Source organism: Homarus americanus, unplaced genomic scaffold, assembly GCF_018991925.1.
Source record: "Homarus americanus isolate GMGI-L3 unplaced genomic scaffold, GMGI_Hamer_2.0 scaffold23743, whole genome shotgun sequence".
NCBI lineage: Eukaryota > Metazoa > Arthropoda > Malacostraca > Decapoda > Nephropidae > Homarus > Homarus americanus.
Window position 1 is genome coordinate 610,001 of NW_024716296.1, and position 14,853 is coordinate 624,853.

The 14,853-nt window shown below is 40.4% G+C and overlaps 1 protein-coding gene and 1 long non-coding RNA gene across 2 annotated transcripts; one reads left to right on the top strand and one right to left on the bottom strand.

Annotated features, from left to right (window-relative positions):
- The first annotated feature begins 2,343 nt into the window (after positions 1-2,343).
- LOC121858095 lies at positions 2,344-5,741 on the top strand. The gene is made up of 4 exons (XR_006087352.1): positions 2,344-2,445; positions 4,120-4,188; positions 4,718-4,865; positions 5,027-5,741. It is a non-coding gene; the product is annotated as an uncharacterized LOC121858095 (long non-coding RNA).
- A 954-nt stretch (positions 5,742-6,695) lies between these two features.
- LOC121858094 lies at positions 6,696-10,780 on the bottom strand. The gene is made up of 4 exons (XM_042354331.1): positions 10,673-10,780; positions 8,537-8,605; positions 8,055-8,277; positions 6,696-7,772 (listed from the first exon to the last, which is right to left on the bottom strand). Exons 2-4 carry the CDS (start codon positions 8,552-8,554, stop codon positions 7,594-7,596), a joined length of 420 nt encoding a protein of 139 aa, XP_042210265.1. The 5' UTR covers positions 8,555-8,605; positions 10,673-10,780; the 3' UTR covers positions 6,696-7,593.
- Between the last annotated feature and the right edge of the window lie 4,073 nt (positions 10,781-14,853).

Consider the following 14,853-nt stretch of genomic DNA (forward strand, 5'->3'; position numbering starts at 1 on the left):
TAGGCAAAGATAGGATACGTTAGGCTAAGTTCTTTAAGGTTAGGTTAGGTTAGGTTTGGTGGGGTTATGCAAAGTGGGACACGCTTTACTCTCATCAGATTTCTTCCACACAATCCCTCCACTTCCCCTTCTTTCCCTCACATACGCATTTTCCTCCCCAATTAACCTTTCACCTACCCCTACCTCCATCCCTCCTCTCCTGGGAGTTTTTGTTGACATCCCTCACGGGGTTTAGTACCACCACTCGCCGTTGCAGATTAATGGCGCTGTTATCTCCACCTCTCCCTGCACCTTAACACACGATCTCTCCTATCTCTCTATCTCGTCGTGTTTTTGTCGAATATCGTCTCGCTGTCTCACTTATCTCCCGGCCTCACCTCTCCCAGAACTGATGAAAAATACGAACTTTTGAAATATCAGAAGGACGAGTTGTTATAATAAATTTTCCTGAAAAATCTTCCTCGAAAATGTTGGAGAAAATGTGTTATTAAATTCAATTTTCCTGAGACGTCGTGTTATTTCATTCAATTCCACCAGGGTAAAGGTGTTATTGAGGTGTTATTCACGCGTTATTTAATGCTCTTTGGACGAGAAGGGTGAGTTAGCAGTTCTCCACACAGCGTGCCATGGATTACACAGTCTTTGTCACGGCTTTCTTGTTTTATTTTCCTTTGGTTGAGTTTAGTCAACTTTTCCTGTTATAACTGATGGATGTTTTTCCTGTTAGGTTAGGTTAGGTTAGGTAATCATAATCTATTTAGTATTTATAAGAGTTTCTCTCCAGGTTCAGTACACAGCTTTCCTCAATCACATATTATCGAACAGATTTTAGTTATCCTTTGAGTCACCGAGTTGCTGGTTTTTTTTTCTGATTTAAAAGCTAATCTATTATTAACATTATCCTCGAGTGGTGGAACAGGATCTCCCGAAAATCGATTATAATGTCTGTTCATAAGTGTTCAAGATCAAGAGATGTAGTTATGATGTTCAGTGAGAATGAAATGTCCTCTTTATGAACTTCAGTGAGACTAGATGCCCCCTCTGTACCTTCCTTGACCACAGTTAAATTAAGAAGAAACAAGGCTTTAGGTCATATACGTTACTCTAAGACAAAAAAATATTTATCTAATATATCATTTTCATATATTGATTTTTATTAATTTTATAAAGATGTATTTTAATTCACAATATTAATTAGGGATTCTTCTTCCCAGGCGATGATGATGATGATGATGATGGTGGTAATGATGATGATGATGATGATGCCATTTACTGCCAGGTCAACTGATGATGAGGTCGTGGGGGGTCGTGATGGCTCAGTTGCCTCCCCGTGCACGACTCCCGTATCGTACACACAAGCATCCAAGGCCTGATAATGTTATCTTGTGTATCCACGTCATTCTCTTTATCAGCGGGAATTCACATGGGCCCTACTTCTGTCAGGCACAGGTACAGGTACAGGTACAGGTACAGGTACAGGTAAGGGAACATATTAAAAAAAAACTAATGATAGGACATTAAACAAACTATTCAGAATCAATGTTTATTATCAAATCATTTTAGTTTGTACACAAGGAAAGGTAGATACAGTAAGCTTCATTCACGTCGAAATTGCCCACAGAGAGAGAGAGAGAGAGAGAGAGAGAGAGAGAGAGAGCTCTACTATGAAAACTAAGAGTCAAAAACCTTCAAGAACATTATACCAATTACTCTAACGCCAGTACGGGAAATCTCAGCAGTGCCTGGCGTTCTTTTTTCATCCCTCATTGACACACTTATAGAAGCCAAGACAGACAAATGTTTATATACCCTTTAGTCTACAATGCCTCTCTTACAGTGTAAATACAAGCCATCAACGTTGCAGACAGAGGTCGTTACTGGCAGCGGGTTCTTCGTGTACGTGGTGTTGACGGGGTAGCTGAAGGCCACTTAAGGTGAGTACGGAAGTGGTTATTCGAGCTCTTCTTGGTACTGTTGTTGTTGCTGGGATTCCTGGGATTCCCAACTGACACCTACTACTAGCTGATGAGCACACACACAGACACTACCAGGACACGAACCATCTGACAAAACTATGTTATCACCAATTAGATAATAATCCGTTAACGACACACTTACAACACACAATGGTCGTTACTGCATTGTTTACATCTATCTATCTGAATATATTAACTTACTAGTCTGAGAACTACCTGAAGATTAGATCCTCCGGTTTATTTCACCTGACGATTAGGTTAGATTTGGTTAGATTAGGTTAATGTTAGGTTAGGTTAGGTTAGGTTAGGTTAGGTTAGGTATCTCGTCAGGCATGTAGTGTTTGTGGCTGGGCCTTATCTCAGGGTTATCTCACGTAGCAAGGATATTGCATATGACACAAGGCAAGAGTTAGTAAGACTTCAGCCACTAGCACGGCAACACCACCTCTGTTTTACCTCCTAATTACAGGTAAGTTTAATGGTGACTTGGGCCTTGTTATTGTCATTAGAGCCACTGATACTGAATACAAAATGAAAACTAATCACTCCTCAGCCACTCGTTGAGCGTGCTGATTGGTTAATATATATTTACGTCACTTGGGCCAGTTAGATCAACTTGTCAACAGTAGAGGAACAAGTCTTAAAGGGATCAACATGATTAGTTTTTAGTATTGGTAGTTTGTGCTGTAGCTTAATGCAGGATTGGGTGTAAGAATAAGTAAAAGTTTGTGATTTTTCATAAGTCTTCATGAACTAAACTCACAAGTAAATGATAGAAGCCTGTTTAAATAATATATCTCTGGAGGCTTACTGTTAAAATTGTATTGAAGAGCATGAATATTTTTGAGACAGAAATAACCCCCAAAAATAAGATATAAAAACACAAATAAGTTACAGAAATATTCAAAAGAAGAAACACTTGGTATTTTAGGAAGAGTTCTTATTACAACACATAACAGATGAAGCTACAGGAAGAGAAGAGAGTGAGTTTCTATATTATTAAACCACAGAACTGCGCTAGTGATCCGTCAGCCTCGGCTAGACCAAGAGTAACATAATGTTGTTGAATTCTATCAAACAAACTTTCACTAATACTTCCGTAGACATACAATTATTGATTAGAGGCCAAAAGTAGGCCTAAGCAAAGGACCCTCTTAGAAATAAGCAGCTGAGAATTTTGTCGACTATCCCTGGTCAAGTTGCCTTTCTGTTTACCTGCCCTGTCTAGTACGAGGTACATGGGTAACTATGTAAACTCTCACGGTCTACCTGTATGCACGCCTTGTACCTGTACTGTCAATATTCATGCTGAACTGTATACAAGTCTACAGACACGCCAATCCACGTGTAAATCTGTATGATAATTTTACTTAAAAATAATAATAATAATAATAATAATAATAATAATAATAATAAGTAATATTATTGAGGAAAAATGTGTAAAAAAAACGTAAAAATAAATGAAAAGACGTAAAAATAAACGAGAAGGCGTAATAACAAGTAAAAATACGTGGAAATAAATAAAAATACATGGAGATACGTAAAAATACATAAAAATACATGAAAAATTCATAAAAATATTTGAAAATACGTAAAAAATACATACAAATACGTGAAAATACGTAAAAAAACGTGAAAACGTTTAAAAATACGTAAAAATACGTGAACAAACTTAAAACTACATAAAATATTTATAAATAAGTAAAAGTACGTAAAAAACGAACTAGTGCGTAAAATGAAAAATTGCGTAAAAATACGTAAAGTGGGTAAGACATAATTCTCATTAGTAAGGAACCTCAAACCAATTAGAATATTTAATTATCAAAACTTCATAATCTTTGGTTCTATTAAGATAATTAATTATCGGCATGTCTACTATCCTTACTATAAACACGTTAGGTTAGGTTAAGTTAGGTATCTACATGTATTTCCATGATCTACATAATCGTTTATGGTTTTAAAAGACTTGTAGCGATTTTTCTGACGTCTGTTTAAACCATTATCCAATTTATATTTTCAGAACAGATTCTTTTTTAACGTATTAGTTTCAGCGTTACATTACCGAACAATTTCTCCACACCACCGAAATATTTGAGAATTCTATTATTTTTGTAGTAATGTGACGTTTGTGTTGTGGTTACAGGGGAAGCTTCTGTTCTTGTGTGAGGAAGGTGACGCAACAAGGTCTGACAACATGGTGAAAGGATATATGGTGAGTGATTCTTGTTCTTCTTCTTGATGTTCTTCTTGTTCTTCTTCTTGTTCTTCTTCTTGATCTTCTTGATCTTCTTGTTCTTCTTCTTGATCTTCTTGTTCTTCTTGTTCTTCTTCTTGATCTTCTTGTTCTTCTTCTTGATCTTCTTGTTCTTCTTCTTGATCTTCTTCTTGTTCCTCTTCTTGTTCTTCTTCTTGATCGTCTTCTTGTTCTTCTTGATCTTCTTCTTGTTCCTCTTCTTGTTCTTCTTCTTGATCATCTTCTTGTTCTTCTTCTTCTTTTTCTTCTCGTTCTTATTCTTGTTCTTTTTACTATTATTATTATTATTATTATTTGTATTTTTTATTATTATTATTGATATTATTATTTTATCACCATTTTTATTATTACAATTTATCATTAACTCACACAATTATTTCCGTCACTTAAACTCTCTCTCTCTCTCTCACACACATACACACACACAGAAAGATGATACCCAACCTAACCTAACCTAACCCAACCTAACCTAGCCTAACCCTTGCAGATGGGTGATACCTTCGTAACTGAAACAGTGCCCAACTATCTACTAGCAGGGGCAATATTCTACTTGATGATTGGAGGAATTAACGTTGGTATAAACTCTTATGATATATCATTCGCCGTCCCTGGTATAATCTGTTTAATATATGGAGGTGAGTTGGTCTTGGGTCAGTTTAATAATAATAATAATAATATTGTTCTGAGAGAGAGAGAGAGAGAGAGAGAGAGAGAGAGAGAGAGAGAGAGAGAGAGAGAGAGAGAGAGAGAGATCCCATTTCTTTTCACTCATCACTGTTATTCTCTCTCTTCACAGCCGCCTTCCTCGTAACAGCATTGGTCGTGCACTGTAAAATAAACTCCACCGACCCGTCGCCACAGCCTCCAGTCGCGATTAGCAGAGCCACCGAGTACCCTCCACAACACCTCAGCCAAGAACACTACCCACAACATTACCCTCCACAACACCTCAGCCAAGAACACTACCCACAACATTACCCTCCACAACACCTCAGCCAAGAACACTACCCACAACCACCACCAGCGTACAGTTAATAGTTGTGAAAAACGACTAGTGAAATGGGTTCCTAGTCCTAGTCCAAATCGCTGCCGTATTCTTAAGACCCAAAATCCATCACTGGTACAAGACTCTAACAATGTATTAGTTCACTCGTTGGGGCCTATTATGACTGGGCTTACTAGGTATTTGGGCCTATTAGAACTAGAACTTACTAGGACTCTATAATTACAAAACACCCAGTAATGGAAAGGGGATACTTGTCAATTTCCATTTTTTGGTTTATGTTCAATTTCTATATTAACGTGTATTAGTTGTCCTCTGTCACGTTTCTAACAATCAAATCTAATTGTCTCACATGGAAATTATCGACAACTCTATAATCTCTGACGTCGATATAATTACGTGTTGGTTAAGTGGTAATTAGCAATAATCGTCATAATGTAACCTGGAAGTAAAGATCGTGATCGTGTGACTAGAGATTATGTATTAAAACAGATATCTTTATAATTGCTGTGTGTTTATTTTATTCAGTTTCCTTATTTACTCTATTTAAATAATAATGTAAAGGTAAGAGAAATAAGGTAAGAAATAAGGGTCAAGAAAATAAAGAAAGGAAAATAAATTGAATAAATAATAAGAATAAATAAGAACTTATTACAGCATCGCCTCTGAAGTGTTGTTGTTATTAACTCTGAAAAAACAAAAACACACAAAAAAAAAAACACGTGAAGCAAACTGTACTTGTCCCATACCTTTGTCGGTAAAGTGGAAAACAAGGAAATTAACATAAACAAACATACACACGAATTAAGAATGTATTATTTGTTCGGTGAAAAACTGCGTGAGGGAGCAACAGATAGCCCTTAGGAACATCAGATATTGTTTAATGGGATGTTGTTTACCAGACAATATAACAGCCTAACTCTCCCCAGTACCTTCCTGATATAAAAGATTAAAAACCTTATGATAACAACGTGATCATTGTTCTTATTGTCAAATGGCATTGAGTTACAGCAGTTCCGTATCTTGTACCATTCAATGTTATCAGATCAGATTCCGACAAACTATTGAAAATTCCCTTGTGGTGACAGGGTGTGTGTGTGTGTGTGTGTGTGTGTGTGTGTGTGTGTGTGTGTGTGTGTGTGTGTGTGTACTCAAAGGGGTTAAGTCCTCATAGTTAATAAGAGACACTCACTCACATCAAGACACAAATACAATCAAAAGAGTCACTCATTACACTTAGTCACTCACTGAAGCCATTATAGGGGCATTGTACTCTCTCTCTGTGGCATTATATCGTTAGTATCATTCTGTATTTACATGAGCATAATAGAAAAAAATACTGTATTATCCTGTGTCTGTCTTTTGAATACAGCAAACTTCAGTAAACAAGAAGATACTGTTCTGGAATACCTTCACTCCCCTTATAATACAAAATTCAAATCACAGGAAAGAATACAAAATACGAGAGACAATGAATTTTATTTTTAAAAAAAGTTGGTCTAGTGATGTTAAAACAATGATTTATTAAGTTATTATCAATGAGGCTAAAAAATAATTGTCTTGGTCCACTATTACAGGTTAGGTTAGGTCAAGTTTTAGTCATTATACAGAATCAGTGGTACAGATACAGGTACAAGGAATATTACAAAAATACAGGTACAGAAATTCTGAAATGATGAGTGTTAGAACCTAACTCAGGGGTTATACAGTGTTTAAACTAAACTCAGGCACTTTAATGAATCACTAAAACAAGTATATATGTTAAATCATTTATATTTGATCGGTTAAATAAGTATGTATGTGAACATCTCATTCATAAACTGACGTCAGACATATTTCATTAAGTACAATTGCTCATTTTTTATATTTTTATTGATATTTTCATAGATTTTTTAAATTCATTCTGATACTTTCATAATGGTCGAATATTTCCAACAACTATAAGAAATTAATTTATAATGCAAACACATTGATGAAAGATATATTAACGAGACTTATTATCACTAAACACTAAAAATCCTTCCTCAGAATCCTTAGCTAATGAAGGATACGTCCAAATTCTTCGTCGTCAGTGTCCTCAGCGCCGAATTGGACTGAGATTATAGGATCTTGTTTCATCTCTGTATCGTAGGAGGTCCTGTGTGTGTGTGTGTGTGTGTGTGTGTGTGTGTTCAAGAGATCCCTGGAGAGTTTAAGGGTTTAAATCGGGGTCAAAGTGGAAGTAGCATTTGCTTCTTGAGATGCTGCATGGAGGGACAAATCTGAAATCCGTATCTGAGATGCTGTCGTGGTCAGATTTCACTTTACTGAGACACGTAGTAAGAGCTATGGAAGGCAGTATGAAGGGGGGTGGTAGTAGATTAAGTGTAGCGATATTGTTGTTGCTGCTGTGGGTACCCAGCTTGCTGTTGTATGTATACTGCCTGTGGCTGTGTAACGTAGGCAGTACCTGGGACCACACCCACTCTCACGGGCATGTGAGGTTCTGTAGCGCCGCTCAGCAGGTAGAAGAAGTACCCACCAATGGCGAGTAACACCACTGTGAAGAGAGGTACTCAGATTAAGGCAAGGTTCATGGATTATATAATATCTAATTATTTATATTTAATTATATATCTAATTATAATACCTTTGATTATAAATGTCTCTGGTTACCATTAACTTATATAACGTCATGAAAATAACATAACAGAGACCAATACATTTGAACACACGTATAAAAACACCCCCAACCACCCTCACCACCCACCCCCACCCTTCCTCACCACCACACCCCCACCCTTCCTCACCACCACACCCCACCCTACCCTACCACACCCACCTCCAGTCACCATACAGGAGATCGCAGAGACGAGCAGGTTGTTCTTGTATACGCTACACGCATAGTTGTCCCAATCATAATAATCCAAGTCGTTAAAGTCGAAGCTATAACAGTCCCCAACTGAGCCGTAGACACCGAAGCACACGCAGCTGACGAGAATGGTGAAAACAGCCCCCACCGTCAGGCCAATGGGGACAGTTCTGGTGATGTAAGCACCACACGCCTGGTGGGAGAGACACGTGTTGAGTGGCGGGTGTTGAGTGGCAGGTGTTGAGTAGCAGGTATTGAGTAGCAGGTGTTGAGTGGCAGGTGTTGAGTGGCAGGTGTTGAGTGGCAGGTGTTGAGTGGCAGGTGTTGAGTGGCAGGTATTTATGTATATATGTTGACAGGTGTTCTGGGTATAGAATGTTTGAAACTTAACCTAACCTAAGTATTACAATTATACTGATATATCAGAAATATACTGAAAAAAGTGTACTTACCCTGACTCCCACAACCATGGCTGCTGTTGTTGTTGTTGTTGTTGTTGATTATCCAGAGGTTCGTCTTATCTTCAAAGAGGTTAGGTTATGTTAGGTTAGGTTAGGTTAGGTTAGGTTAGGTTAGGTTAGGTTATGTTAGGTGAGGTTAGGTTAGTCAATCAGAATATAATAATATAATCAGCAGTATAATCAGTCGCAATACCGTGGTGGTTTTCAGGCTATCGGTGTGGCCAGGTAGTCAGTGGTGGGAGTAGTAGTAGTGGTGGTAGTAGTAGTAGTAGTAGTGGTAAAAGTGGTGGTGGTGGTAGTAGTAGTAGTAGTAGTGGTAAAAGTGGTGGTGGTGGTGGTGGTAGTAGTAGTAGTAGTAGTAGTGGTGGTAAAAGTGGTGGTGGTGGTGGTAGTAGTAGTGGTAGTGCTTGCGGTGACGTTGATAGTGGTGGTGGTGGTGGTAGTGGTTGTGGTGACGATAGTGGCGGTGATAATGGTGCCACACACACACAAAGATAAGTTACCTACACCCCTCTCTCTTGTCTTACAGATAACACCAGTAACACCAATGAGCTTTCATATAAGAGCCTTTACCAACTCCTTAAATAAAACTCTATATCATCTTTACTAATATTTACATAACAACTAACAACTCCCATCAATGTTGTTAGTTGGGTGACGTGAAGCGAGGAGAGGTTATTGTTATCGTTGTGTGTGTGTGTGTGTGTGTGTGTGTTTTAGTTATATATGATGCGACCTTAATTTACCTTTATTTCCGGTGATTATATGTAATATTTCATGACACATACACACACACACACACACACACACACACACACACACACACACTACATACACGTACAGGTGTAATCGATATCAGGTGATTAATTAACCTTCAGGTGATATTACTAAGTATAACTGCGTCAAAAACACCTTATCAATTGTCCTCTAAATTTGTATCTGAGTTAATATCTGGTAATGGTAAACGCAGTACTAACTATTCTGACGGAAAATGAAATTAGTTACAGCAATGGGAAAATGAAGGAAATTTTAAGACTGGGGGAAATGAGATGTTGTAGTGTTATAAATTAGAGATGAGGGAATAATGTAACGAAGTGATATTGAGGGAAGGAGAGGCAGGGGAGGGGAGGAAGAGGCAGAGGAGGGTAGGAGGCAGAGGTGGGGAGGGAGGAGAGGCAGGGAGGGGGGAGGGAGGGGAGGCGGGGGAGGGAGGGGAGGAGGCAGGGGGAGGGGGGGGAGGGAGGAGAGGCAGAGGTGGGGGAGGGAGGAGAGCAGAGGTGGGGGAGGAGGAGGAGAGCAGGGGGAGGGGGGGGAGGGGGAGGAGGAGCAGAGAGGGGGAGGAGGAGGCAGCGGAGAGGGAGGAGGGCAGAGGAGGGGGGAGGAGGCAGAGAGGAGGGTGGGGAGGAGGAGAGCAGAGGAGGAGGGGAAGGGAGGCAGAGGGAGGAGGAGGCAGCGGGGGAGGGGGGAGGAGGAGAGGGGGGGAGGGGAGGAGAGGCAGAGGAGGGGGGAGGAGGAGAGGCAGGGGAGGGGGGAGGGTGCAGAGAACTGATGGGCAAAACTATGAGATCGTTTTAACCTTTTAAGGACGATGGTTTAAAATATAGTCTTCAAAGGTTTAAACCATTGTCCTTAAAGAGTTAAAACATCGTCTTCAAAGGGTTAAACCATCTTTCTCAAATAATTAAAACCACTCATAAAGGTATACAGGTAACTGACTTGACTTGCACTTCTCATTAATTATTCATACAAGCACAGGTGTATTCTATATATACGTACAGGCCTTCATATAAACCCTTTCACGTAATTCCCCGACCACAAATGATCCAGACTCTCATCATACGTATAGTTAAGTTCTACTATACTGGAAGTATGCACAAATTTATTATGAAATTATTATCACAAGCGGTTACAAACACTCGTAATTTCTTGAGATGATGATGATGATAGATGATGATGATGATGATGATGATGATGATGATAGATGATGATGATGATGATGATAGCAACTTGCGTTCATCATCCCCCCCCCCTCCCCCCCCCGAGACAGACAACTTTAAGAAATAAACGTTTTCAGAACTTCCCCATCAGAGAAAGTTATATTACAGTTCAAGTAGTGGAGGTGCTTACTGCTGTATCGAAGACCTTCCTGACGCAGATGACGAGAGAACAACAACAAGAACTGAAGGAGAGACGCAACTGCTCCTAAGGCTCGGCGGAAGAACTAACTGTATGGCCGATGAGCAATTCACCGTCACTGATAAAACTGATAACATATTGCTGCGTTATCTTTTATCTCTTATCATGTTATCAGAGCTGTTCGGGGGAAGGGGGAGCAATAAGATCATATGCATTTCCTGAGAGCGTTCAGGGGGCTATAATGGTGTTGTTGTGTTTGTCTGTTTGTCAGTCCTGTGTTGTGTAGTTGAGGTTGGGGGGGTTAGGTACCTGGTGTTGACTAAGTGTGTGTGTGTGTGTGTGAGGGAGGTTTGGAGGGATGAGGAAGAAGAATGTGGATGGCAGTGAGGAATAGGTGTTGAGAGGTGAGGAAGGGAGGAATATGGAGAAGTGAAGAAGGGAAGAGTGTGAAAAGGAGTGAGGGAATATGGAGGGGTGATGGGGAGGGAGTGTGGAGGGGAGGGAGTAAGGGAGAGAGGGAGGGGGGTGTGGAGGGGAGGGAGTAAAGGAGGGAGGAGTATGGAATATGAAGTGGAGTGAGTGAAGTGGGATAACACTGACTGACCCACTACCATCACCTTATCTTTCTCGTGAGTCCTGTGTGTCTGTTTGCACGTTACTCATATCCTCTCTACACACGGATCCGACCCTCTTGACCTTGTTTGGTGACCCACAACACAGGTCACAGTCACAAAAGAACACGTCCACACAAGGGAATAACTCGTAAACAAAGCTATGATCTTACATAGAGACACCTAGAGAATAGGTTAATAACTCGTTTAAATACCAAAGGAAAGCATCTCCCTTTGCCCTAACATGAACGTCTAGTCATAGGTTAAGGTCATATTATAAAAAAAACAAAAAAGCATTTACACTCTCTTGACCCAACATGACAACCCAGAACTCAGGTCAAACCATAACTCAGGTCAAACCATAACTCAGGTCAAACCAGAAGTTAGGTTAAGCTCACAGTTGGAATCCTCATAACATTGAAAATTCATCTCACTGACCCACTATTTATACTGAAGAACAACAAGTACTTAGTCTTCGTCTCTCTGTGGTAAATGGGACGATTACCTGAGACGTGTGAAGGGTGTTCGGTCCACAGACAATGGCAGACTGTGTGTGTGGGGGGGTGACTCTGATTGAAGGTGTAGCTGAGAGAGAGTGTAACAATTGCTGAGTGAAATACAGTGTGATTGTATTCCTCCAGGTGAAGTTGGGTAAAGGTGTCATGTGAGGCTGTGTGTGTGTGTTTGTATCATCACCCAACATGACCTCCCTTCGACACACGTCACGATGTTAGCAGAGGGATGTAGAGGGGGGGTGGGGGTTAGGAGCGACCTCTGACCCCAACAAAGGAAGGGAGGGAAGGGGGGGGAGGGAGACAGAGAAGTAGGGTAACAAAGGAAATGATGAATGCAGGGCCAGGTAGGTGGATGACACCCACTGAGGAAGGTAAGAGAGGATTTGATTGGAGTGCAGCGACACGTAACACGGAACACGATACAGGTACAGAAATAGGTCTAATTACAGGTATACATGTAAACATTGGAGTAATTACAGGTATAGATACTAGTATAGCTGCAGGTGTGTGTGTTCTCGTGGACGCTTGGTAGAGTGAGGCTGGAAGGGTAGCTGACGAGTATGTCCAGTCAGCTCTTGGTGTTCATGCATGGAAGGTTGAGGGAGAAGTCTAGAGAGTTCTCATTCGCTCTTGGAAGATGAAAGAAGACGTAGGCCGCTCTCAAATGCTCTCGGCAGGTTGGGGACGAAAGGATCAGTTGATACGAAGATAAAAATTCTGATCGCGCGAAAAATAACATTATTGGTTTAGAAGGAAGCTCTTTCACCTATGAACTCTCAAACGCTCTCGGTAAGTCGAAATTTGGGTCCCGTGAGCTCTTAGAACCACAAACGAAGGAAACTCAAAACTTCCAATAACTCTTGAGAGATTCAGAAAACACAAACACTACAGGTTAGGTCAGGTTAGGTTGGTTAGGTTAGGTTCATGACGGAACACCCACAGCGTCTTGGGGAGGAAGGAACTCTAGCCAAACAAGCTTATCTGATCACCTACCTTGTATCAACATGACCATGATGTGAGTTCTGGCCAGGGATGGTTCATATGTTTCGACGATCACTGACCATACGAGGAGGAGGAGGATGATCGTGAGGTTTTTATAAGGATTTGAGTTCACTGTTCATCCAAATTCATCTTTTGATTCCGGGGAAGTTGCTGTTGATGATTTTATTAAGGTGTAAATCATTTATATAAGAAGGGTCTCTCTCTCTCTCTCTCTCTCTCTCTCTCTCTCTCTCTCTCTCTCTCTCTCTCGTCTCCCAGCCTTGACAGTTTCTTACACCATGAGCCGTGAACCAGCCTTTCCCCTCACCTCTATTCTTCTCCACCTTAATTACAGTTGAGACAAGATGTAAGGTAAGTAAGTGGGATACACCTGAGGCTGTGTGTGTGTGTGTGTGTGTGTGTGTGTGTGTGTGTGTGTGTCGACGATGGACTAGACTAACTTTATTATTAACCTGTAAATCGTTGTATGATTTTCACTCAAAAATTATCATGTGTGAGAGAGAGAGTTATGGATAAACAAAATGAAGTCACACACACACACACACACGCGCGCGCGCGCGCGCAAAGAAATGAGCGCTGCAGAACAAATTAGAAGAAGCCAAAGAAGTGTGTTGTCCGCCCAGCAATACAACAGTAAAGTTACCTATAAGGAGTGAGGCAATTATCGAATTAACTTTTAACCCCTTTGACTACGGTAATTTAACCCCTTGAGTACCATAACTTAATACCCTGAGAAACATAGCTTAACCCCTTGAGTACCTTGGCTTAATACCTTAAGTACAGTAGAATTGTTACATTAAGTTAGGTTCTTATTCCCTGAAGACGATCTTAATCACCGAGTCCAATTAATTATCACATATGGGAAATAATTACCATTAAACACAACCAAATAAACACACATTACTGTCAATGATGAAACATTTTAACATCAGAACATAAACACACTCAGAACATAAACACACTCAGAACATAAACACTCAGAACATAAACACTCAGAACATAAACACACTCAGAACATAAACACTCAGAACATAAACACACTCAGAACATAAACACACAGAACATAAACACTCAGAACATAAACACACTCAGAACATAAACACACAGAACAAAAACACACTCAGAACAAAAACATCCATTATTATTACAAGATGGTCGACTCAACCTCCAGCACGAGTTCCATCAGCTAGGGGATACTTACCTAAATTCAACTCCCTCTGATGAGTGTCGCAATCTTCAATACTTTATAACTCCTTAAGGCACTTGGTCCTAAACCTTAATCCCGGTAATTGCTATGTTGTTGTCATCATCGAGTCGAGGTTACGTCTATGACTTATCCACTTAGGGGCAATTCGAGAATGCTTGGTACCCCTCCTTACCTACTTCCCCCCCTCCACTCCCCCTCCCTCCCTCTCCTCCCCCCCTACTTCTTGTCCCCTCCCCCTCCCCATAGTTATTACGGTGCTCCTGCCAACACGAACCATCAATACATTAATGCCCAATCGTCTCCTTCCTCTCGTATACGACTGAGATAATAACTGGCTTGAGAAAGAACGAGTCAGGTGTGAGTCACGTATATATATATATATATGTGTGTGTGTGTGTGTGTGTGTGTGTGTGTGTGTGTGTGAGGTTCCATAACGTAAGGTGAGGGTTGTGAGGCTGACTCGAGTAGTGTAGTTTTATGAGAGACTGTCACGATCACCTGACCACATTAGAGGACTATCAGTGGAAAGGTGGGTGGGTGGGTAGGTGAGTGGCTGTCGGTGGGTAGGTAGGTCTTTCTCTCACCAATTTACCTATAACATACTCTAAGATGAACCTAACCTAACCAAACCTAACCGAATCTAACCTAACCTAACCTAAGGCTTAACTAACGTGGCATTTACTGAGAGTTGTGAAGCTAGGAAGCATTCGTCTGGATATACCTGTGAAAATTAGCATATTTCACCTGTCCAATTTCATATTTCCGTCGAATTTAAGTGACAGTAATTGCGGCTAAAGGCGATATCGATATAACAAGAGGTTTAATATTAAGTGGTCT